Genomic DNA, 27550 nt, shown 5'->3' with positions numbered 1-27550 from the left:
TAAGCAAGACCATGTACTATTTAAACAGACAAACCCCCCAAACTACAAGAAGAATACAGTACTTTAATCATCCAAAACTTACACTGGTTTACATTCTGACAGCATATAGTGCTGATACGCAAACACACTCAATTCACGTTTCCTCAGTGGAAATTTAAACTGAACACTTGCTTGTTTGTAGCTTACAAACAGTATTAACTCAAGCTGTAGAGAGAATGAAGCTATTTCTTTAAAATACACCAGTAAATAGATAAGCATGGGAATATAGCCTATATTCCAAATTAATTAACTTGGGACTGAAAGAATCAACAGATGTGGTCATCTGACTTGTGCATTAAGCTTGAAAAATAAGAGAAAGATCTTCACCTCTTCTGGAAAATGTGTTTATGAGGGTTAGTTATCAAAGTAATTACCACTTTTGCTCTCAAAAATAAGTCATGCACAAGATCTCACAACACTTGACAGCATTACATCAGTGTTCACTTTGCTTGTTGGGAGTGTTTGATTGCTAGCCACAGACTGAATTCCTTCATTTCTTCAGAATGGATACACACTGGAGGCATAAGAGATAGTTGTAACTGTTCTGTGCACCATGCCAAATGTTTTGCAATAATCAGGAGGGCCAGACCCTTGTGGTTGAAAAAAAAAGTTTTCTATGCCCAGCCTGTCATGTATTTGTCCTGAAAGAGCCAACAAGCAGTCAAATACTTAGCTGCTATCTACAGAGCTAAACCACTACGATCACACCTGAGAGTAGCAGTTTAAAAGCCCCAGCCCGTGATTTGAACGTAAGTCATTAAGCAGCTAAACTTGGTTTAATGGAGGGATTTGGGCTATCATTTCCATAACCCAGGCTTTCATTTTTCTCCTTCACGTCAGGGATAACTGCCTAATCTTGTTAGATAATGATGAAACAAATCATCATAGAAGCACAATACATTAACAGATTCCATGAACATACAGCCCTTCAACAAATGAAGGAAGACACACTAGGTCTGGTATTTTTGACACAAAATGATTATGGTGCCTAGCAAATAAAAAGTAAAGTAAAGCTTTCGGCAACTCAGCACATGGCATGCTTTGGCCACATTTATATAGCACTGACTGTGAAAAGATACAAGTTGTGACTTTATGCATGCTATATAAGAACTTGAAAGTTCAAAATCTAGAGAGTTCTTGAAAATTTACAAAAGCCACAACCAAAAGAAGCAAAGAGCCCTTTCCGTTGTTAGTCAGATCACTTAGAGTTGCTTCAAAGTTACAGTATGTATAGTCTTTGGTTTTAACAGAATCAATTCCAACTTGCTTTTCAGAGCACACATTTATTTGCTATTATAAGGCCAATTTTGAAATATGAAAAAAAAAAAGTTCTTTCAAAAGTATAAACCAGTTATATACATCCTCACTGAAGGCACTACAGTCTAAAATTCTCTGTACAGTTGCAATAAAATTCAGTCACCTGTGGAACAAAGTCTGGCTTTAGAGATCAAAACCAAGTTTTACAGCAAATTATAACATGGGCACAGTGTCAGAGAGCTGCTCTGTTAAATTTTTATAGTATATACAACCTGATGCAAAAGTTGCAGTTCACTATGGGAAGACATGCTTACCATATTATCATCTTTTGATGAAAACAATTGTCAAGTGAATTCTCTGTTGCTATAAAAACAGCCTGGCAGTCCTTCAGAACGTTTTTGTGATCTCATGACAACATTGAGCAAAACTAGTGCAGTACAGTCCAAACAGACCTACACCAAAAAGCCTCTAGATTTTCATATGATTTCCAAGAAGCCTGCTGTGATTCTGTTGAAGTGATTCTTGTTGCCTTATTAGTTTGCTTAGATATAGAACTTTAAATAGCTACAGAACTTTAAATATGTCAATAATTACTACACCATACAGATTTTACATTGCATACTGGTTAATTTCTGCCTGTCTTATGTAGTGTTTCAACATCAAGACATAAGTAGAAGAGAAAAATCCTTCCTTAAAAGCGTTACTTTGCCGCTTTACTAAAAAACGCTAGGTTTATACAAAGTACTCTGCTCAATGCCAACAGCTTGAAAGAAAGGATTTTTCCATTTGCCAGCATCTTAGGACAGTGGTTTTACACTTAAGGGTCCTTTTCCTTTACAAAATTGTACAGAATTTTTAAAAAGCATGTCCACTACTTCTAGAGAAATCGATACTTATGAATGTAGGTAAGGATTTTTAAAGGAATAATTAACAAAATAATGCTGATGAACACACAAAAAGAGTCTAAAACCATATCCTGTTTAGATACAGAACAAGACACAGTTATGGGGCATTTTGAAAAAGACTTTAAGGGTTCAGGTGTGATCAACCTGTCATTTTGCAATGCTCTTACTTTTTTTTTGGTAAGGCTTTCATTTTTTCATTAGTTCTTCGATCTCCTGGGAGAAGCCTTTAGCCAGTTTCCTTCAGCTTGGCTTAAAGGAATACTTTTAACACTTAATCACAGTATCAAGAACTAATAAAAAAAAAAAAGAAAAGTAGAACTACAAACAAGAAAGGTGTAAAAGATTTCTCTTCAGTGCATATGAACAAGGCTGAACAGCTCCACACAATGAGTCCAACTGTTTTGTGAAGAATCCCTTACCACTAATCCATTGTTTTCAAGAATATACACACCCCTCCACGTAAATGAGCACCCCCAGATTTTCTGACAAACATTTCAGTTGGGTCATTATCTTCCCAATGATCTTGAATGTCCCATTCTTTGACTACAGACAATTACACCATTGATTTGCAGTTACATCCTTAGTAGAAAGCACAGTTGAAGTCTTGAAATACAAAAACTTCTTATAAAAAACCCAATCAAAAACTATGGTACAGAGACTGGTGCAGTTACTATGTCTCCATCTGAAAAACGTGAGGCATACCAGCAGATTATTAATATATCTTTGCTCTAAAAGGAATGGGGGTTCCAGTCTTTTCCCTTCTAACCCAGGTAAATGTAGTCCAAGATTGCCAAAGCATCCCTTGACAGCTCTTGAAATCTCCACACAGTTCTGCCGAGATCTCCTAGATGTCTCCTTCAACCCTCCTCTTGCGAACTGTAAGGAGAGGTGGAAAACAAAAGTTTTACTATTTTATCACTGTAAATACTTTTCCTATTTCTACTGCATAAAGAGTGACTTTGCTGCATGTTGTTTCATCTGGGACTTGTTTTTATTTCACACTGCAGTTTTTTTCATGTTGGTGAATTATGTGGCTTCAAATGAAACACAACAAAAGCATCACATTATATCTAATGTAATCAAACACTCTGCAAGAAAAAAGTACATTCAACAACCTAAACCATTCCATTTATTAATAAAGTAGTCAGTTGTTAGGAAATGCAAGAACACCACAAGTTTGTGAATAAATTCTCTAAAAGCTCACATGCTGTTTAGACTTTGAAAATATGCAATATTGACTGAATGACTGGAGTTTTGCTTAATATTTATCATATTTTTTAATTGTCTTCATCCCCCTGTCAAATTGTGGGTTTTTTCCCTGCCAAGACACAACAAACAAGGTTAAGGGTCTTAGAAATTGTATAGGGCACCTCTGTTTCATCTGAAAAGCTAAGCAAGTACATCTATGTAAGAAAGTGATACTACTCTCAAATCCACTCATTGGAAATTACCTGGTTTTACAGATTATTTGTAATTTGAGCTGATCTTGTTTACTTTCAGACCAAAATAACAGAGGGAAAGGCGTTTTGTTTCTCCTTTCTGTCTTTAGACACAGTCTAAAGAACAATCAGAATAAAATCACACTAGAATTCCACTCTTCAAAGCCAATGTATTATTACTCTGAGAGCAACTCAAAGACTCCATTTGAATTCAACTAGTTTTCATCAGTGAGAGAAGTTAACCTTTCCCTCTTTCATCAGATGACAAGAACAGATGGAAGAGTTTCCATCCTTAGACTTCTCCAGTCATGCAGTTAAAAGCAACACGTACACAGTTTCAGACAAAGACAAGGGAAGTGTACAACAGTGTAAACAAGGGAGAAGGAAAATGCAGAATTGTTTTGGAAGAAACATACAAAGAAAATGAGAGACTCTCAACATCTCAGGTTTCAGAGCTCAATACCCAGCTGGGTATTCAGAGTAACCTGTCTCTGTAGCTTCAGGGCTGGAGAGATGTAAAGGTATTTGCAGAAACTTTTACTCGCATACTCCAGACTAAGAAAGCAAAGAAGAAAAGGCAAGATATCAATAGAAACATAGAGTTCCAAGAGTCAAACACAAAACTGAGAACTAGTGAAGAGAGAAACCTTAAAAGAAAGTAGAGAGAGACACCTGAAGTGTTATGATGAAAAGTATCTGGTTTAGAATCTGAGAACCTTTACTCAGAGGGGAAGCAGGTCTTTAAACCAAACTACAATTTCCTATGCCATTCCATCTAACACATTCTTTAACTAGTACTACTACTAAATGCCCTGACCCATTTTCATGCTGATCAGATGTGTAATCCTTACCACAAAGCATCTGAACACAACAAGTTGAATTAAATGGTGTTTTAAATAGATAAACCACATTATTTTTTTTGTCATTGAGAGCTTCAAGTACTTGACATTACTATGCAAATTATTTCCACTCACACACTATATTATTAACCAAGTTTGGGTTGTTCCTTTTAGTTAGGATTTGAACAAATGAGCTCCAACAAAATTTGCTGCAGCAAATAAAGATGCCACTGCTACCAGCTGCCTTGAAGAGAGACAGAGAAGGTACCTGTGCATAAACAGAACCATAAAGGAGGGGATGGCCCAGTCCCAGCCTCAGCACGTGACAGTATGTTTGGTTTTCTTGCTCAAAGAACTTAAAATGAGACTGGGTGTGCTGGCATCGAAGAGAGCATCCTGCACTGATAATTTCAAATACTACTTCTCAAGAAAATGAATCTGAATAAAACTGACCAATCAAAACTATTTTCCCTCCCTTTGCCCCAACACACATGGAATTTGAATGTCTTTGTTCTAGACTATGCTAAAAATCCTCAACTCATACACCTGAATGTTCTGCAACTAAAGAAGATCAAGCAGCAGCAAAGGAGTAGAAGTAAAGCACAGAGAAATATGAAACTGATCTACTCATGTTTTGCTATCCTGTTTGTGTTAACATAAAACCAGACATCTTTAGAACCTGTGCCACACAAACACTGATTTAATAGTTACACTTTACTGACAGATCTTACCCAAATCATTGTTTTTTGTGATAGCTGCAGCTGCCCTGGCTCGAGGTCCCTGTTGTGTGAAATGGTAGCCAAATTTGAGGATCTTTGTGTTTTCTTCAAGCATCTTGGCAATTTCTACTTCTGCAACTGTGCCCAGCTGCTGCCTCTGTTGAAGTAAAAGACACAATGACAACAGAGCTTACATGTATTCACCCTAAAAGGGATCAGAATATTTTCATCCTATTAGTAAATATGCTTAATTTTGATTAATCTAAAAGGCAAAAGGTTATAAAATGTTTGTGCACCTTAAAGCACAAGCAAGCACAGAAGCGACTGGAAATTAACTTCATGGGATAATTCTGAGAATCTGAAAGACAATCACTCATGGAGTTAAGATACTTCAAAGTAAAATATTTTGCAAAGTTTTTCACAAGATGCCCTCTAAAAATATTCAGTAAACTAGGATAGACTGATTTTGATTATGGCATTACCAACCCTTCACTTACCTGATTATCAATTTTGATCTCTGTCAAAGTTTCATTGTCTTTCAGTGCATCAACCAGTGCCAAAATTCCAACTCCAGTGATGAAGTTTGATTCTATGTTTAAACTTTTTAATTTTGTGTTTACTCTCAGCATATCTGCAAGAGCCTTTGAATACAAGAAAGCATAATTAAACTTTTGAATTTTGCTGCAGTACATCATAGGAGACAGATTTCCACTAACTAGTTCAATAGGAGCAACAAGTTCACAGATGCACAGTGTAATTTTGCAAGCTTTCACTTTCTGAGACTGAAGTAAGTCTTCAGCCAGGCCTCAGCTACATTCTCTTTTTTAATAGTATTTAGTCAAGGAAAGGCCTCTCTTTCTCTTGTTACATACTAAAAAAAGCTACACAGAATATAAATTGTCTAAAATTAACATATTGGACTAGTTCCAGTTTGTAAGCCTTTGGGGCATACAAAGAGTAATGCAAACTGCTAAGTAAAGGCCAAAGAAAGGGCATTAGTCAGCTGAAAGGAGAATTGGATATGGTTGGTTTGTAAACAGGAGATCTGACTTCTAAAACACTTGTGTCTATAGATTTGGGAGAAAGAGTTACAATTCAAAGCTCTAAGCACAGTATCAGTATCACTCTTATGGAAGTGGCATATACCTGATTATGTTTCTGATAAAATAAGCAAACAAGAATAGCTAACCAGTGAGGCTGACTGCCAGAAAAATCATAACCTTTACATTATTATTATTTTTTAAATCTAAGTCACAATGCAAAAAAATCCCAACAAAACCATAGACAAGAAAACAAGTCTTTCCAGACTTTTGTTACAAATGTTTCAGTTCTCCTGAACAGGAACTTTTCAATGGACCCAAGACAAAGCTTTCAAACATTCATTTAATGGAGTCTTTCAAACTAGTTTTGTTTCTAGCTTGAAATTAAGAGTATACTGTCCTGGCACAACCACTAGCACTGTTTACTGCTTTGATTCAGCATAGGAAAAACAGGACCAGATGATAAGTGCTTAGGTTTCAAAGTATGCCAATCTAGATACCTTGACTAATACTATGCTTTATATGCCAATCTTTGGTATCAGGGAGATCAGACAAATAGGTTTCTTCAACTAAACCCCTAGTCTTCACTTAATACTCTGAGCTTTTTCAGTCCTCAGATGCACTTCATTTAAAGTTAATTTTGAGTATACTATTGGCTCATTAAATTAACCTCAGGAACTATGCAATAAGGGGAAAGAAACACAGGAAGAAGGTTAACAAAATGAAATAACAGGGAGAAAGGATTGGAAAAGACAAGTTCTCCCTCATCTCATACAGCTGAGATGTATGATGCATTGCCACATATTAGTCAACTAAAAATAGTTTACCAGCTTTGATATGACAAAGGTTTAAAGAAAAGACTTTATAGTGTAATGGAATTTATAATCATTTTTATCCCTAAATATTTAAATAGGATTCAATTCAATACTTTATCACTGTCCTTCCATCCTAACTTCCCTCACACCCCACTTCAGCATGTTAGCAAAAGTACTTACAACAGCAACAGGATCATTGCTTCGTGTGGCTGCAAGGCTAAAATTCTTCACATGCGTGTTGGTTTCTAAGGCTTTGGCAAATTCTTTCAGCGTTGGAATTGGTATGTTCTTGAATTAAAAATAGCATTTCACTCTCTTGAGATATACAAGTTTATCCCCTCCCCCCAAACTTCTCTCATTATCTTATTATCTTTACAGCAAAATTTACTCTGCTATTAACTATCCGTGGTCTCCGGCAGTCCCATAGTAAAGACCTACATGTGTAGTAAAGCCATTTGTAAAATGCAATGGCTATTAGAGCCATCAATTCCATAAAGCAAAGTTGTCTTTATTACACTGATGCCATTGCCACAGTGTTAAAAATAGTCCGCTGGTTTGGAACTGTTACTGAGCACAATCGACATGAACTGAACATCCTGCTAACTAGCAACATCAAATTAACCTCTCACAAATATAAAAAGATGTCAAGCTTCAGACTAGTGAAGCTACTAAAATTTCATTCTGTGCATTCTTTTAAGAATAATTCCAGCATTTGCAAATTTATACCTTGACAATGTTTACAGTGCAGTAGCAATGAAGTTTGAAAGAAATAATGGTTGGCAATTTTAGTAGTAAATGTCTCAGATTATTATATCAGAAATTTTACTCTTTTGCCTTTTTAGGCATTTGTCTAGCATGTGTTTATTGTACAATACTTTTAAACCATGTATTTTATATTCTTCCTTTAGTAAGGGAAGCAAATAGCCTAGGCTGCTGGTGAGACTGCAGCTAGCAGGCTGTCACTGCTGTCTGCACTCCAAGTCAGGATTCCTAGTTCTGTTTTCTTTCATGAAAATATTCCAAAGTTTTAGTCATGTTTAAAAACAGCACTGTTACACTTCTGTGCAGAAGCTGCCCTAATTGCTGACAGCTCTTTTGTATGAGAATCAAAGGATGTCAGGTACAAATATCACTTTGCTGGGAACAGCAAAGAGAGCTCATTGCTTCATCAAGGACAAAGGATTCAAATAAATAGTTAACTCCATGATGGTGAACTGCTGCAACTGTCACTGACTTGGCAGCTACAGAAATCTGGGTTGGCAGTAAGAAAATCTAAGACTTCTAAAATACACAGCTGTCAGAAACAGCCAAGATGGTTTATTGGTTCAACTACAGGTTTCTGAGATTACACACACTGCAACACTTGACAGAAAGGCTGCTGTATTTAAACTAAGCATATCATGCTGTCTTAAGAGAGTTCTTCAGATAAAAAGTGTTTTCTACTGAGAAAGAGCAGCATACTTACTGCAGATTTCAGGTAATTACCTTAATGTTATTTAGATTAACTTCGACAAGACGAGAATCATTATCCTTAATCCGTTGCAGTGTCTCCTCCACATTCGTGGGATTTGGTGGTTCATCAAAAACAGGCAACATTTTTTCACCTTTTACTATATCTGAAAAGTAGGGCATTAAATTGTAAACAGGTCACAAATTCACTGTGAATATATGATATATATACACACAGTATCACACACAGTATCACTTAGGTTGGAAAGGACCTCAAGGATCATCGAGTCCAACCTATCGACACAGACCCCATGACTAGACCATGGCACCAAGTGCCATGTCCAATCTCCTAAGTATTTACTAATCTACTAAGTATTTACCAATCTACTAAGTATTTACTATATTTAAAGATCATTTTACATCTCTCCCCAACAAAAACCACACCACCCTCTGCAGAGTGTACTTTTGTAAAGTTCAATCCTTTTCCAGAAAGTCCTCACAGCCCTTCTGCTTTTCTTGCTCACTAGCTTTTTTCAGAAAGCACAAAGGACATGAGTCACAAACACAGAACACACATACACAAATGCAAGCTGATGTCTACTTCCATCCTCCAAAAGTGACTTAACTGCAGAATATATTTTAGTGTATGTATGTTTTAATTCTACTCTTCCCAGAGCTCAGTTGGCAATGTGATAGACATGCACATTTCCAATTGAAGACAGAATAGTCTATAAAGAATGCTAGTGAAACAGAAAATAGTTAATGCTATAGTAACTGTGTGTGGTATAAAGAACTCCTTTATCTAGCACTTGCACACACACTTACTTGAGAAGCTGTCTTTGTCAACCCCGTTGCTGCTCCCTACTACATCACAGAACTGACTGTTTGTTATCAAGTTGGACATTCCCAGTATAGCTGTAAAAGGAAAAAAAGGAGAGAAAGCAAAACCATAATTAATTCTTCTCAGCTCAGATGCAGTGTTCCTTTTAATAACTGATGTTTTTGAAACAGCCAGTTATCAGCACAATGAGCTATTCAATCTCTTAGTAATTTAAGTAAAAGTAGGAAAAAAACCACATCAACTATAGACTGCTTAGTTGTCTTTCACATCTCTGAAAAACTTGTCCTCTCCAGGTTCAAGGGGAGTTAAAAGGGCAGTTCAGTCACAAAATTCTCAACTGAAGTTTTATGAATACACACATAACAACACATTCTTATGTGCAAGAACAAGTGTTACTGTACTCAACAGTCTGAGGAATGAACTTACAAGTTTTAACTTTGAAAATTAGATATATTTTCAGGCCAAAATAATCCACCTTACTATAAATTATCACTAACTGACAGAGGTTATACACTACAAACAAACTACAAGCTGGTATGTACCAGCTACAGCTTTTTACAGTCACATTTCAGGTAACAAATACCTTTACCACGTTAATAATAGATCTTTTTTGCCTAAATACATACCAGCCCATTCATACTTCAAAAACAGCTTACCTGCAAGGTCACCTAATTCTGTGTCTGTGGCACTGGTCAAGGCTTCCTCCAGTTCTGGATCAAGAGAGAATTTTTCTTCTGTGTAAGACTGTACAGGCTTTTGTTTGGGGATAAATATTTTCCCTGGAGTGAAAAAACAAATTAAAAGAAATCTGGGGTTACTGTATATTACGTAACTGCTTATCTTTAAGCTTTCCTGTACTTAAGGAATATACATTACATTTCGTAAACTCTGAGGAAAAACAAACAAAACCCAAACAAGGGCAACGTAAGTATCACAGTATAACTTAGGTTGGAAAGGACCTCGAGGATCATCAAGTCCAACTTATCAACACAGACCCCATGACTAGACCATGGCACCAAGTGCCACGTCCAATCTCCTCTTGAATGCCTCCAGGGATGGTGACTCAACCACCTCCCTGGGCAACCCGTTCCAATGACGAACAACTCGCTCAGTGAAGAACTTCCTCCTCACCTTGAGTCTAAACCTCCCCTGGCGCAGCTTGAGACTGTGTCCTCTTGTTCTGGTGCTGGCCTGGGGGAAGAGACCAACCCCTTCCCGGCCACAACCACCCCACAGGTAGTTGTAGAGGGCAATGAGGTCACCCCTGAGCCTCCTCTTCCCAGGCTAAACAATCCCAGCTCCCTCAGCTTCTCCTCATAGGGCTTGTGTTCAAGGCCTCTCACCAGCCTTGTCGCCCTTCTCTGGGCACGTTCAAGTGTTTCGATGCCCTTAAACTGAAGGGCCCAGAACTGGACACAGTACTCAAGGTGCAGCCTAACCAAAGCAGAGTACAGGGGCACAATGACTTCCCTGCTCCTGCCGGCCACACTATTCCTAATGCAGGCCAGGATGCCATTGGCCTTCTCGGCCACCTGGGCACACTGCTGGCTCATATTCAGGTGGCTGTCAATCAGCACCCCCAGGTCCCTCTCTGTTTGGGAGTTCTCCAGCCACTCTGACCCCAGCCTGTAGCTCTGCATGGGATTGCCGTAGCCAAAGTGCAGCACTCGGCACTTGGACTTGTTGAATGCAAGTACTTGGCACTTGGACTTGTTGAATGAAAGTAATGAGGTTTCTTCTGTTCTTGAAAGTCAGAGGTGAGGAAAGAGGCTAAGCAAGAACATAATATCATTTATTGCAATTTCTCAGGAGTCTGTATCACAACTACAATTTCTTTTTTTCTCTGCTCAGGGTTAGGAAGTAAAATACAAACCTCCATTACACCTTTTAAACAGCCTGAAAAAATGCCTGTAAGAAAATTTAGTATTGCTAGGGAACAATGACCAGCATCCTCTCAAGGGAGAGGGGGACCCGGGCAGAACTGTCATCTGAATGTCAGTGAAATAAAGTAGCGTCATCTGAAATCATGGATCTGAGCATTCACTGTAGTTTTACAGCATACACAAATTCATAATTTCTGATTTCAAATGTTTTGTTTAGCTCAGTTTTGAAGTAAAAAAAAGATGCCTGAACTGCTTGGAAAAAAGGTGGATAGCACAAAACAAGATAATAGATTTCTCTGCTGATTACACTGCTCTAAAATGATACTTGGAAAGGTCACAGCAAAAGGAGCAGCTATAATACCACATTTTGCATCAGCTTTTTAGTCACTACAGAGAGGGAGTGGGAAAAGTTTTTTTGGGAAGCATGCATTATAAAGAGAGGTCTGTGTAGTTAGCATAATTCTTGCTTATATCTTCAGCTGAAAAGTTAAGAGTAAGAAATCAGAATGGGAAAGCTGTTCTAAAAACAATACATATTAGAAGTGCCTTTTCAGAACAAAGAAGTCTACCACTGGTAAAAACCCAGGAGAGATGAGATGGTGCCTAGGTTCAGGACAAATTAGCATGGTAAACAAAAACTCCAGTACTGTTTGAGAGAACAACAGTGATGCATTTGATAGAAGTAATTTACAACTAAAGAACTGTGAATCTAATCTTAACAGTTACTCAAAGTTTTTCAAACTTTCCATGTTGCCTGAGCTATCAGCAGACAGAGCTGTGGGAAAGTGGTTCCAACTTCCTTTTGACATTTCCCAGGACAGAATGTGGTGATGATAATCCTCCTATGAAGTATCAGTGCTAATTCAGGAACCCACCCTGTTCCATATTCATAGCTAGAAAATATTTCCACACATGAATCACCCTGGCTCATCCCAATTACATGATAAAAACCCACCATGCACCAGAATCAGACCAATTGAGCAAAAGCCTAAGATTTTCCACCCCCCTCACGCTGCATACAAGTGTCTCTCATTACATGCCTGGACTGAGACTAAGTTCAGTATTTTAAAATATCTCCCAAAGACAACAAGCTTTATACAGATATTTCAGTTTTACTTCTGGGAAATTCCAGCAAAGTGGCATTTTGATTTCACCATTTATGGGAAGCAATGCCCAAAGTCAATTCCTGTGTCCCACAGCTGACACTGGCGTAACAAAACTTATCCATCTTTTCTCTCCCTCTCCAAATGCCCATCCTAGATTACTACAGTCTGTAGTAAATTTTCTTTTTAAAGGAACTTAATGCATTGCCACTAGCACAGATTACAAAGCAGCATATCAGGTTTTTTTCCTGACAACACATTCTGACGACCAAGATCTGTTGCTAGCAACGGAGTATTTTTGTTCCTGGTTGCTATCTCTTTGGAAATTTGTGTAAATTATCATTATCCATATTTAGAAGCAGAAAATAAATCTCTTTATGTAACTGTACTGACTACAATCAGTAGTTGAAAGCTGCTGACACGCATTACCACCCATACCCCTCAGGTTTAACGCAAGAGAAGCTGCAGTGATTCAGAATTAAAACAAGACCATTATAAACTGAAGACTTAACGAGTAACTGTTAAAGATTATTTAATTGACACACTGCATTTGGACCCCCATTTCATTTTACCATCATCACCTACTGGGGAAGAGTATAACTTCCAACTTAAATTGATATATTCAGAAGAGGTATGAGAATGCTTGCCGAGGTTTTCATTAACCCATGAAACACTGGATAGCATAACCATGACCTAAAGCCTTTCACTAGCAACATGTGTGGTGTTCTTCCCTCAGTAAAACAGACTAGCAAAAAATTAGGATTTCAGAGAACGAGGAAGGAGGATAGAAGGAAAGTGTGATTTGAGCACCTGAACCTTCATTCCTGTCACCCTATTTGCAGCACTAGTGCAGCAGGCAGCGAGCAGGAAAGGGAAACTGATCTCATTTAAAACAACTTCATAAAAATGCATTTCAGCCTGGATCAGCCTTACGCACGGTTTGTCTCACAGTACTCAAAGAACTACTTTTCTTGATGTTACTTAAAGTGGTCCTTAAATTTATAGGTTATGAACTTCTGGTTCTAAACATTTGCTTCCTAAGAGTAAGACTAAATTTATCTGCACATGCCTGATTCTCAAGATAACCTAAAGAGAGAGAGAAGTATATTAGTTCTCACTAAAGCAAAAACTTGAAGTGCCTCTCCCCTCCAGAAATGTTCATTGCAGCCAACTCCAGTCACATGAACTAGGTCAGGAGCAGTTTTTGTTATAGAACAGGTCACACCCTTGTGTATATAATGTCTCATTCATTGGCTTCATCTCATCCTAGCCCAGAGTTCAGAGGTTTACAATGCATATACAAAAGCAGGTCCTTCCCCATTTCCTAATTTCAGTAACAAACTTACTTCAGAAAGGATAAGAACCCTGTGTCTCCAGGGACAGTGATCTTACTCAAGGCCTGCTGCCAAGACATTTTGGCAATTCCCTTTCCCACTTAATGTAAATGCTAAAGAAAAAAAATAAACAAAGAAACCCCAACACCACCACACCAAAAAAACACCAAACCAACAGAAATCCCACAAAAGACCACCAAAACCAAGTCAGCACATCTGTGCAGCCCATGAGATGAACAGCTTTCTCAGCCCCCAAGTAGAATGTTTCCAAAATAGCAGGGATTTGATCACACGAAGGAACATGACATCCTTCTTTTCAGCCAACATGGATACTGCAAAAACTAAGCACTGGAACATGAAGAGGCAAATTTCAGACATGTTCACTTGATTTCTGTATTAATTATATACTCACATCTTCTATGCCTTTCACTAACAAGTTAAATGATACACATCCCAGGATTAAAGCATAGGCTTTCTTTGCTACAAAAAGAACTTTCAGTTCCAAGTTCTGCTCAAAAGGCAGAAAGGTGGGACAATGTTGGTTGACATTGCATCTACAGACTCACAGCACCCAAGAAGACTTCAGAAAATCCTGCAGAGATCAGGTCTATTCAGTGTAGCTATGCTCTGAATATTGCTGGTACTATCCTCACATACCCTGCAGTCATACCCCCATGCCAGCAGGCAGCAGGTGACAACAATCTGTGGATCAGAGAAAGTCTGAAATACACTCTGCAGTAATCTGTTGCCAGAAAAGGAATCACATCTCCTGAGGACAACCAAATACAAGCTATCAGGAAGTCTATTAGGAAAAGCAAGCAGTATCTGATACATTCCTTAAAGTTTCATCAATTTAGAAACTGATATAATCCACAATTAATCACCAGTTATGTGACAGACTTAGGTCCATCGATTCACTTGTAAGCACAGTTTAATACTATTTTTTTAATTCAACGTACAAGTTACTTCTTCAGTGTCTTACCGTAGAAACAATACTGTTATTCATTATTTGATTACAGAGCACACAGCAGAGTCAGAAAACTCTTTTATGGTAAGGCTAGAGCATCACACATTATTTTGTTCTAGTGTTCACCTATGGAGAATGCCAACTCCACAAATTGTCTCTCCAAAGCTCCTACAGGGTACGAGCTTCATTTTACAACATGTAACACAAAAAGTCTTTAAAGATGAGCAATTGAAAGGCAAACAGAGAACACAGCATCCCAAAGCCTGCTGCAATGGAAGCAAACAGTAATCTAGAGCAACTGAACAGGGCAGCAACAAAAAAGCTAGGTGACTAGCCAGATGAGCAGCTGTAGACAGGTGACTACAGTTTCAGCCTAACTGGGTGATAGAGTAGGAAAAAAAACCAAACCAAAAACAAACCAACAAGCCAACAACAAAACCAATCTACATAAAAGCAGAATTTACATGACATGCAAATCAATACAGAACAAATGTACTGCAGGCAAGAATGGAGAGGGAGTTGGAGCACCTCTTCTATGAAGACAGGCTGAAAGAACTGGGACTGTTCAACCTGGAGAAAGTTCCAGAGAGACCTTATAGCAACATTTCAGTATCTGAAAGGGACCTGTGGGAAGCTGGGCAGGGACTGGTCAGAAGGGCTTGAAGCAATTGGACAAGGGGCAATGGTTTTAAACTGGAGCTGGGTAGATTTAGGTTAGATACAAGGAGAGTGGTAAAATACTGGAACAGGCTGCCCAGGGATGTGGTTGAGGCCCCATCCCTGAAGACACTCAAGACCAGACTTTATGTGGCCCGGGGCAACCTGCTCTAGTTGGAGGTGTGCCTGCTCACAGCAGGGGTGTTGGACAAGATGACCTTTGAAGGTCCCTTCCAACTCAATGCAGCCTCTGAATCTGTGACGAGAAAACCATGATTAGGAGAGTGCTGAGGCAAAAATGCAAAGCTTAGTTCAATTTGCTAATGCCTTGCATTATACAGCACAAAGTACATTACTGATATTACATATGTTTTTATCTCAGATGCAGTAACATCTTTCGGTGTTCCAAGAGATGCAAGGAGCATTGGTCATATGCATGGAACATATTTGAGGCCAACAGACTCCAGTGCCAAAGCTCCTGTCACTGTTTAGATGAGATCCTTCTCTTTGCTGTATGCCTTGTAAAATCTTTATGACATACTTACGTACACAGACTGAGACAAAGCTAGTTCTGTTAAAATTATTACCACATGGCTCTCATGAATCTTTTGAACAATGGTTCACTGTATGGCTTGACACTTAATTGGAACAGAATGTGACTTAAGTCATTAAATGGTATTTAACAACAAAGTATGTTTTTCAGGATGCTATTAGAAACAAAAATCAGGCACTGGAAAAATGCAACAGAACATAATTTGGGCATTGTTAAGCTTCATATTTCTTTAGTACTGCTCATCTCACTGTCATATCAGGACACTTTACATCAGTTCAGCTCTTCCACGTTTTACAGCATACAGCCAAAACAAGGTTCCAAAGACTAGGAGAAATCACATCCTCTATCAGTGAAAGAGATGCAACATTGTACTAATAATGTATTACCACAAAAAAGAGGTACTTAGGACAACTGAAAGGGAGGATTTGCCTCTGCACTGTAGTAGGGACACAAGGTTACCAGAATCAGTAGCAAGCCAGGATGCTGTAAATTAACCCAAGGTAAGCTTCTTTGATAATCCTGCAGGCAAAATTGCCACACAGGGCATCAGTTCTACTAAAACAGAAGGAAAGAGAAGGATAATATTCCAATTCTTATTGCATTAAATAAATAATCAGACCAAATTAGAGCAGTAAGATCAGCTAGGCACACAAAGTATTCTAGCAAAGCCTAATCCACAAATCATCAAGAAAATAGCTGTATCTCCAAATCCATCTCTCTGCGCCTTGAACCTCTAGATCTGAAGGCTACAACTATCTGTTCTCTTGTGAATTAACAGAAGAGATAAGCAAGATTTTCACCTACCCTTATTCCATTTGTTAGGATTTCTCCATAATACATTTATCTAGCCAAAGAGAAAAATTATAAGCCAGCTTAGTTGTTTGTGTGGGGTTTTTGTTTAATATCAAAGTACACTGAGGATAAGAGCTCCCTCTAGATGAAAACCATCCTGCACAACTATTAAATGTTGCTCTTCTACTTTTCCAAGTTTTACATCTCAATCAAGCTTGTGATTTTTTTGATTTAAAATACTAAGTTACTTAGCTCTGCCACTTTTGTGCAAAACAGCTACAAACATGGCAGCAAATCAATGCTGGACCATAACATTTTCATGAGGGGAAAAGTTATTCCTCATCTACTACAAAATGAGCTTAGCTTTCTTGCCTCCTCCCACTCATTTAAGAGGGTGTGAATTTCCATTCTGAGCATCTCTTTCCACATTTTTGGTTTTAGTGAAAGTAAGCTACATTTCATTTTTCATATTTTATCTTCTTCCATGGTACTGAAATAAATGGTAGAAAAAGTTAGTAACTTTTTTTTTAAGAGATACAGGAAATTTTACTAATGAAACTGGTATGACATATTGCAACATCTAGACAGGCTGCTATTTACTAAAGATTTATTTCATAAAGGAAGTGACGTGACCTTTCTTAACCAAAGTCTACATTACAGCTGCAGCCTTCTGTTTTTCTACGACTCTTGAAGATTTTATCTGTCCAAATAGTTTTGCCATGTGCATATATACATAAGCTGACATTAAAGAACTACCTGTCTGAATGAAGTTCTAGTTAGAAATAGATTCTAGTAGAAGTACTAACTGGAGCAAATTCTCCATGCCTAGCCTCACATCCCAAAGGAGAAGAGTACAAGCTGGTGGGGCTGCAAAGGATTCCCCAAACCAGCTGTGAGGCCCAAATATACTTGGACTTAATCATATCAAATTATTAAGACTGCCTCCAACATAAACTAGCAAGTAGAGAGCGCAGGAAACAACGGGAGGAAACAGTAGCACACTACACAGCCAAACACGGTATCACCAGGCATTTGCCAGCAGCAGAGGTACCATGAGGGTACTGCTGCTATAGGCACCTTTAACTGTCTTCTGCATGCAATATGCGGCATTATCCTTAACTTGGTTACTCTTACAGATTCAGTCAGCAAACTCCCATTCTCTTGTCAACAAAGGAGAGTTATGTCTCAGCAACAATGGTGCTGAAGTACACATATAAAAGTCCCCTCCAACCCAAAGCATTCTAGAAATAGGGCAAAACATGGTGTATTGAGTAAGTAGTACATGGTATACAGTATAGCACAAAGTCACAATCTCAAGAAAAAGTTGCTACTTGACAGGGTTGGTGTCAACCTGGTACAGGCAGAGAGAATGCAAAAAGCCCCAAGAAAATCTCACCAAATGCACACCACAGTCATATATACAAGCTCAGCAGATGAATGAAGACTCCAGTCCTGAATAAGCACTGATTCACACCAAAGAATTAAGCAGAATTAAAAGATCTCAAACCCTTAAAAAGAAAGGAGCCTGCTCATCTTGGGCAGCTGGAATGTAACTGATGAAACAACTTACTGAAGTCTTACTGCAGCAGACCTGCCCTGCTGCTGGGCAAGTTTCAGACAAGCTAGGATTCACAAGCAGTACACAAATGCTGTGGTGACAGCTAAAAGCCTTCTCCAATGCATATGTGCCCAGCACAGGACTAGAAGTTTGTGCCAACCAATAGTGCTTGTAATGCACAACAAATTTGGGAGCTCCTACTTTGTGGGGATACAAATCAATCGATCTATTCTTACAATATTTAAGATGCACATTCTTCATCATTTTCTCCTGAAAAGGGAAATGCTTCAAGACAATCAGAAGACTAGATCCAAAGCAAAGATTTAAAGTTCTAGGCTTTAAAAAAAATGTATCCACTCATTAGGTCAATGTTTCCATGGTTATCAGACCACAAATCACTGCCAGATTTCAGAGCTTCTTGCAATGTTAACTATGTGCTTAGTTAATAACAACTGTGCAACCTTACTAAACCTCTCAGTAAGGACACTTGAAAGACAGCATGGTGACATATACTACTTGCCTGGCCTTGTCAACTTACATCATCTTTGAACATTATTATCTTTCACAGCATGATTCTATTGTTTGAGGTTTTTTGTGGTGTTTTTTTGTTGGGTTTTGTTTGGTTGGTTTGTTTTGTTTTAATTCAGCATAGTATTACAAATGTTACTGCACGTACTCAGCAGCACAAGCACGATAATATTATTGACACAAATCAAGGGTAGCTCATACTTTGAGGATACCATGCCCATCAGAACTTTGCAATCTTGATAAAAACCTTTTGAGTCTTACTTCCTTCCTGTGCCACATGCAAAGAGCACACCGGCCCCTGCAGCACAAAGTGCTTGAACAGGAAGCATCTGGCCTCTGCACAGTAGCACTTCTTGGGAAGTGCTGCGAGTCAAAAAGCGTCAGAGCTGCCAGATGCTTCTGTAAACTCTGGTTCACAGTAGTTCTGGCTAGTCCACTTCAGAGATTTCATAACCACCTACATCAGGGAGAGGGTGGCGTTACCTTTCTTTTCCCTTGTATAAGGCACATAGTCCTCCCTGTCTTTATGCTCAAGAGCCTGCTTCTCTAAATACGCAAGGAGTCGTTCTCTGTCGAAGGGACCCGAAGCCTTTTTAGCAGTCTGGTCTTTCTGTCGGAAGCCTGCAGGCAGCAGTGCATTCTGCAAAACAAAATGGAGCAAGTAAGTACAGCTTAGAAAATCTGAGTGAACACCTGATTAGTTTCATTTCCCTCCTCCATCTCAGTCCCCCCAAGCTTCAAGCCTGATACATCATCATTTTTAGGCAATCTTTAATCCCTTTTATTTGGGGCAGAGGAAGACACTAGGTAGTCTGTTCTTAGACACCAAGAATATAATTACAAACAGAGCACCCTGCATTCTGAATAGGATTGAAGCAATTCTCTGAGTACAACAGCTCCCAGTACTAGACTTGCCAGTTACTCTGCATTTTTTTTTTCTAGAATGGACACTGTTTAAATAAGAAGTAGTAAATAGAACTCAGCTATTTAAAGTTTGGACAGAGTATTTCTGCTTTGGGCTTGATTCAAAGTGGGGTGTATGGGTTTATTTTTTTTGCTATCTTCAACACATTTCAGATTAAAAAAACAAAAAGATTGGGGGTGTGGTGGGTTGAAGTTTCCCTCCAGCACAGGGGGAAAAGAAGAAGAAAAAAAATGGAGGTTATGAGTATGGAAAAACCAGATTGTATCAAAATTCCAACTGTCATAAAAGACAGCCAATCACTTTTTGCCAGTTATTTTCTGTTAAAATGTCTACAAAAGCCAAAGCCAATAAAAATAAAAATCAAGAATATCTTGCAGTGCAACAGAACAAGCAACCATAATATTCTTAAGCCACTCCTGAACATCCAGATTAAACTTAATCCTGTTACTATTAAAGAAAGAACAGAAAAATCAGGAGCTGAAAACACGAATCTCGGACAGATATTAGCTGCAGTATCAGTAGAGGATGCAGCTTTTTATACAAGAAGGCTATAAGAATCCTTATTCAACACCCCATGATGATAAAATTATTTGGATTCTGAATGTTTGCCTCTTCTTTGCAAATTCAGCAGAGGACAGGAAAACATACAGGCAACCCAATTCAGAATGAGGAATCTTTAGGTAGCACTCTCCCTCTCTCAAACTCCTACAACACAGGCAAGAAAATAAAAATGGATTCACAAGAACTGTTTACCAGACAGCACTGGAAACAGGGAAGTTAAACAAGCCTTTCTAAATAAACTTTCTTTGCAAGAACAGGACAAAGAGCCATTTTTATTTGTAAATAAATCCCAGAAAGCCCCCCTCTGACAATCCCTCTTACATTTTCCTCTACTGCAAACAGGAAACAAACTATTAGAACAGTGTATAAACATATATCTGTAAATAAGATCATTAGCAGATGAGGAAAAAATCTCTGCCTAAAAGTATGTTATACAAGGAGGGGGGAAGGAAAAAAGGGTCTCCATTTGTTTCAGATTAGTTTCTGAACAAATGAAAAAATAAAACTTTTCCTGGCTAATACCTACCTCAGGGTCAAGATCATCCAAAACAGTTTCCAGTTGCTTCAGCTCCTCCTCCGAAAGTTTGCCAAGAATTTCATCCTCATCAAGATCTTTGTACTTGTCCAAGTCCTTCCGAAATGGGAGTGTCATGACTTGGGCAGCAGCGAGTTGCTCGAACACCTCAAAACCCAAGTCTTATGCTTAACCAGATCTAGGAGGAAGAAAAAAACCAAGTTTTAAAAAGAAACAACCATTGTTAAGGTAAATAGCTCAACTACAAAGCATCTTCAACCTCCAAATACATCTCTGAATAGAAAGCTTTTTCATACAATATTCATATATGTTATTCCACAGCAGACAAAGAATGCTTGGAAGCTGTCTACACCTTGCTTCTTAACTGACAAGAATCTCATTCTGCCATGCTCTTTTCATCAGTAAGCAAGCTATGTTTATATTAAGATGAATGTCAGTCTCAACAAGAACTCCAAGGCTACAATTCCCACAGAGCAGGGGAGGCTGCAGGGTTGGAAGGAGGAGATACCAACTACACCTAGTATTTACAAGTCCAGCTTAACATCATGGGTTTTTACAGATACTGCAGTCAAAAGAGTGAAGATGCTTTACACTTGTTGCTGCTGTTTGAGGGCAGTAAAGGAGAACCCCACTGCAAATAAGCTAATTGGTTATTACTGACTCATATCCTTGTGTATTACCTACAGAGAACAAAGGAAGCTTGCCTCAGAGTTAATTATAGCAAAACCATTGAAATAACATTCTGTTCTGTCCAAGGAAAATCAAAACACCTAGACTGAAAGGCTTAGGGCATACAACTCCTAAGCAGCAGCACTCCAGTCAATCCTACTGCCAAAAACAAATTCAAAAATACAGAATTGACTACATAATTGCTCACTGAAGATTATACTTAGAGGAAATGGTGGCCCTTCAAAAGACATACAGTCTACGTAGCACTTCCAACGAACAAAGAGCACAGGGAATCTGTTTTCTGACAGCACAGTTTTGGAAGCATCTGGCTTGGAAAAACCAAACAGTTAATCACAACGCTGTTGAAGCAGACAAGGTGGTTTCATTTGTCTGTAAGCAGTTCTGGGATTCTTTTTTTGTTCAGACAAATTCTTGCTTCAGGTTGAGCGCACACACAATCAAAAGGTAACTTGAATGACTGTGAGCAAGAGTGCGTAGCTTGTCTGGGGAGCAAAAGCTAGATCTACACATTCAGAGTCATTAGCCTCCCAAATCCCTTTCTCAGCTCTATAAAAATATCCAATACAGAACAGGCATACAGCAAACGTTATTTGTTCTCCAACGACCCACATTCCAGTTTGGATGCTCACACAACATATACTAACTGCATTACTTCAAACACTGTGCAAAAACAGATCAATTTGAAGTTACTGCCTCAAATAAAAGTAAAAGAAGGGCTGTATATACACACAATACCATGGAATCCTGCTTACAAGATTCTCTCATGTCAGTTGTCTACATCAAGACAAGTCTCCCTGGTTGTCACAGTTCCATATAGTGACACCTTAATTCAGAGACACTGAACAGACATGAACACACAAAGGTTCATCCACACCAGTCAGTATTTACCTGTAAAGTAAATCTGGTTTTAATAATTGCCTATGCAAGAACAGTAAATTTTCAGCTTCTACCAATGTCTACACCTGAATGAGGAACATATTTGCAGCTATTTTCAGAATACCTGCTTTTAAAAAAATGTTACTGATATAAACACCAGAGTTTATTTGTAAACCACAGCTGACACCAATAGGACATAATTCCAAAGCTGAACAACCAGCTTAGGTAAAGTTTGCTTGAACATAACAAAACCCAGGAAGAATTCCCAGTTTCATGGTTAAATTATGCCAAAAGAACACTGTATGGCTTCTTCTGAACGAAACTAGATCAAAGTTGAAGAGCTTAGACCTTTTGCCAAGAGGTCACAGAGCTAAGAACATCCAAGTTTGATGGCTGCAGAAAGCGCATACAGTAGCACACCTATGTTTTTCAAAGCTGTGTTCCAAAAGTAACTAAAGGAGTGCCTCTGAGGTCTGGCATGCTACCTCCTACAGGTTTCATAGTCTCATGGTGTTTGTTTCTCCAGGTGCATAACAGCTGAAGGACAATTAGCTGATGGCTACAGCAGATGCCACACAATCTGCATGCAAACTTCTCATTCCTAGAGCCTTAATGTGTTGTCCTTCCTTACAGTTCAAGCCATTACACACTATCATAAGAGGAAAACATTTCCTGCAGTCAATTACACAGCACTGTTTGCGTCCAGGCTGCACTCTCCGAATCCTCCATCAACATGCTGCTATTTACCACATTTCTGCATGGCCATTTGCATTCAGATATTAAAAGCTGTAGTCTTAATGGGTAATTATAAGGAGCAGAATAGTTCTGCATACTGCAGAATAATGCTCCCCTTAATGTGGCAGAGCGTAGCACTGCATAACCATGTATTACATTCACATCAGCTATATTTCCTCCCTATGAATCGTTGTAAAATGTTGTCATCCAGAACTAATTACCTTTCATTTACTGCAGTGGTATGTCTTTGACTGGAAAACTACTCATCCTTTATAATACATTAATGTTCAGGTCATAGCCCTTAGTCTTGCTTGTTTCTATAGTATGATCCAATTAGCCATTTGAAATCTTGAGCTACAGTGTTCACACACAGACAAAAAGTGAAAAATAGAATAGAATTAACCAGGTTGGAAAAGACCTTCAAGATCATCAAGTCCAACCCATCACCCAACACCACCTAAGGCAGGACAGCAAGAAAATCCACCCCACTATTTCTGTACCTGAGTCTTCTGTTCTGCAACAGGAAGAGAATCACATGTGGCCTGCCAGATTAAAATTTAGACTTCTGGACATATTTTCTACAACCTATCAATCAACAGTATTTTTGAAAATATAAAAGCATACTTCACATGAGACAACTTTAAAAAGTCCTGATGGTAGCACTAATTAGCACATCTACTGCACAGAGACTGCTTGACAGCAGCTTTCAGAAACATTCCTTACAAAAGAACCCACAGGATATATGACACTTGTATACAACGTGCTAAAAATCAGGTTTTAAACCATGGTGTCAAGAATTCTCACTGCCTAAAAAGGGCATAAAGGCCAGCTGCAGCTTCAATCTAATCAAACAAGCTACTTCACCTCCCATTAAACACATTGCTCCCTGTATCTGTGCAGCACAGAGAGACACATGCTTAATAGATGACAGGTGTTTAGGAGGAACAGGTATTTGGATTGTAAATATCTGTGGCACATCTCACTGCCATATTGTAGACAAAACTGCAACCATCAGTTCCAGCTTTGTAAATACTTTGCACTTCAATAGGCAGAGCTAGTTTTCTAAGTAACCTTCTTAGCTTTACCATGAAAATACTATCTATGTCAGAAATCAGAAGAGCCAGCATTCTTCTTTTTTTCTTCAGCTATAGAACTATAATGCAAAGTAGATTCTTCACTCTAGCAACATTTAGGGAAACAGACACAAAACCATCACTTCCAATCAATCAATTTTCAGTTCTGTCTTGGTTAAACAGAAGAGAATCTGAGGGGAAAAAAAAAACCAGAAATGAAGAAATTCTGAAGGACATCAGAGACCAAAATCTTGCCATTATTCCTTCACCTGAGAAATCAGTGAACAGCTAGAGAAATTAGCAGACAGCAATAACTTTACTTTAGGCCACCTTATTATATTTACCTGAAACATACAGTGAAAGACTGTGAAGCAGCTTTCACACACCTCTTATCTACAAGTTAAAATATCTTTTCTTTTTTGCTCCTCTCTGACAGCATTTTTTAAACACCAAAGGATTCTGAAAATAGTTAGCTTCCCATTTTCTTTCAAAAATTTCACCCCTAGGAAATTTCTGTTGTACTTAAGATGGTAGTTTCTTGGGACTCTAACAGGCATAAGTCTTCAGAAATATCTTGCCCATAGGAAACCAGAGTAGCATTACAGACCACTGTAAGTGGTTTCAGTAACTTGGATTTTAAAATAGAAGTGACATCATGAAAAACAAACCCAGCCGGTTTTGGCCAGCACATTTGCAGAGTTCACTTTAATCTCATTTGTTCCTTCAGAGCCTCCTTCCACCCAGCCTCTGGGTGAACCCAACCCGGAGCAGGGGGGTCTGGAGCAGAGGAGTCCAGAGAGCTGTCAGCATTCCTGCACTAGTCAGGGCCCCTGACTGTCCCAGCTGCTTGGAAGAGCCTAATCTAGGCGTTTCCCCAGGGAACCTCTACGAAGGCAACAATTTTGTCTTCCAGAATGTGAGATTATACAGAATTGCTTATAAAGAATGTGCTGCACTTGAAGGAGCCATCTTCACTTTTTTCCCTAGGTTTGGTAAATGAGTAAATATATACCATCATTCCAGCAGGCTCCTTAGGATGTTTTTATGATGCCTTATAACAACTGCTGAACAGCCCCATGCCACCTTTCTTTGCAGAAAGCTGTCAAAAATCCACTCAAACCTTCTGAATCTCCAGCCTGGAGTGGGGTACCCTAACCAGGTTCTCCCACCCAGGGAACCAGCAGACATTCCTTGGCCCAAAGCCTTCCAAAGCCAGCAGGTGGCAGCTCGTCTTTGCCTAAAGTTTTTGTCAGGCAGTAAGGAACACCTATTCTGGGCCATTTTCCTACAAAAGCAAGCCCAAGGCTTCATTCACTTCAAAGAAACAATACACGAAGCTTTATATATGCAAACTGAGCTTCTCTATCCTCTCATTTGTCCATACAGTAACCTGGGAAGAGGAGAGGGACAGACAGCTACTGCACAGGAACTACACAGACCATGAAGACTCTTCCACGATGAAGCAAATCAGAAGGCACCTGTATTTTCATTTCCTGTCAGCTCGTGTTCTGTGTCAGCACCTGGAAACAGACAAAGCCCACTTCGCTCTTTTATGTGTCCTGTGTGCAACTACACAGAACTAGGGCACAGCTGTCTTGCTGGCAGGGTGTTCCAAGTGATGGCCAAGCTACCAAGCTGGCACTGTCCCATAAAAACTTCTGTAAGTGCATGTTCTTGAATACCAGTCACATGCACTGCAGGGCTGTATGGATGTACCATCCAGCCCAGGCAAGAGGAGCCCCAAGGCGTGCATTCAGCAAGATGCACAGGGCATGGAAGTGGCAGCCTTGGCAGCATGGGAGGCGGCATTCCAGCACACTTATCTCCACAACACTTCCAGGCATGCTCATCAAACTAGCTTCAGGGCAGGTATTATGATCCCAAATAAACACAACGTTGGGATAAATTAAAAATCCCAAGTATTACAGGTACTGCCCACCTCGAGAAGCTACTCTGCAGAAATTGCCACTCTAACTATCTGTTCCCTCTCCCAACACACAGGGCTGCATCACTGCACTGGGACTTACTGATCAGATAAGATGAGGGATATTTTGGCACCTGTTTTTTCCAGGCAATACCTGGATTTTCTTCAGTAGAGATGCACTGCCCATGGCCAGTGATACACAGTATCTCCTCCTGGAGGAAATGTCTACAGGGTTTGAGCCAAAAAGAAACATCAGATGCAAACATAACTTTTCTGTAAGGAATACAAATATCTGAATATTTATAGAAACATTCATGTATTTGTGTTCATCACAGAAAAGTGGTGAAACTTACAAGCCTGGAATGAGACAGCAGAAGAAATTAATTTTATTCCCATTATGTTACTTGTAGAAAACTTGAAGAGCACAACCCACCTTCGGGTCCTCCCTTACATGCCAGGCTGTCTTTTGAGCTCTGTACACCTGACACAGTAGCAAGGCATTAGTCTTGAGGATACATTAAGTGTATTACAGCAAAATTGAAGCACACAGCAATCTCTCTAGAACAGCACTTATTTTCAACACAACTTGTGCCTACTTGCAAGAAACATGCAGAGAGGTTTCAGAAGCTTATACCGAGACCTGATGTGCAAAATTCTCTGCAGGTACCGAGAGCTGTCTGTGCAGAGGGGCAGGGGAGCCTCTTCGAGTCCTGGCCACTCCCAGGGTCCGCTGCCTGGCCGGTGCAGCCCCACCGGAAGCTGCAGCCGCCGGGGCCAGGTGCCGGGGCTGCAGGACAAGCCCTCCAGCGGCCCGGGGCACCGGGCAGCCTTCTTCCGGAATTAAGTGTCATGAACCCGTGCGCTTTAAACTTGTAGAAAACACACTCCGCGAGCTGAAAGAACCGTGCTAAGCAGATCTACAGGCAGAGTTTATAAAGCAACAGCTTTCGGGTTTCACACCAAAGTTCGGTGGTGGCTGAAAAATTAACCAACACCCTCTACCTAAGCGACCACCGGCAGACATTCAGCCGCCTCTTCTCGGCCCCTAAGTCCACAGAACCTTTTCAGGTGCCAGCGGCAGGGAAACCTCACCGCCAGAGAGCCCATTTCCCAGCGCCAACACGAAAACCCTGCCTTGCACCTTCAGCTCTCCTCACTAACAAAGACTTGACCTTCCCACTGAGGAAAACCAACAGAGGTTTTAGGCTCCCCCGCCCCGTAAACCGCTGGGGTCCGAGGCGGGCGGGCCCGACCCAGCCCGTTCTTCTTCCTCCTCTCGCAGCAGCGGCCCCTCCCGCCGGGCTCCCTCAGCGCTATGGCAGCGGGCGGAGGGGCTGATCCGCCGTTTGCCCACCCATACCCTGCCTGGCACCCCCCCACAGGGGCTGCCCGGCACAGCGCGCCCACCTTCCGGCCCCGGCCCGCTGCCGCTCCCCACTTACCCGGGCGGCAACAACGACCCAACTCCCTCCAGCCCGAGCAGCAGCCCCGCGCTTGCGCACCGCCCCCGAGC

General features: G+C 39.8%; 1 protein-coding gene across 1 annotated transcript; it reads right to left on the bottom strand.

Moving 5' to 3' along the window:
• Positions 1 to 43: 43 nt before the first annotated feature.
• Positions 44 to 27550, bottom strand: LOC137443806 (tropomodulin-3). The gene is made up of 10 exons (XM_068143831.1): positions 27480 to 27550; positions 20731 to 20917; positions 19202 to 19358; positions 10000 to 10122; positions 9328 to 9417; positions 8539 to 8669; positions 7234 to 7341; positions 5696 to 5839; positions 5211 to 5355; positions 44 to 3077 (listed from the first exon to the last, which is right to left on the bottom strand). Exons 2-10 carry the CDS (start codon positions 20854 to 20856, stop codon positions 3046 to 3048), a joined length of 1056 nt encoding a protein of 351 aa, XP_067999932.1. The 5' UTR covers positions 20857 to 20917; positions 27480 to 27550; the 3' UTR covers positions 44 to 3045.

The sequence above is a fragment of the Melanerpes formicivorus genome, unplaced genomic scaffold (assembly GCF_026170545.1).
Source record: "Melanerpes formicivorus ecotype bairdi unplaced genomic scaffold, bMelFor1.0.p_v2 SCAF_10, whole genome shotgun sequence".
Taxonomy (NCBI): Eukaryota; Metazoa; Chordata; class Aves; order Piciformes; family Picidae; genus Melanerpes; species Melanerpes formicivorus.
The sequence above is the reverse complement of the archived record's forward strand: the minus strand, read 5'-3'. Positions and strand labels throughout refer to the sequence as shown.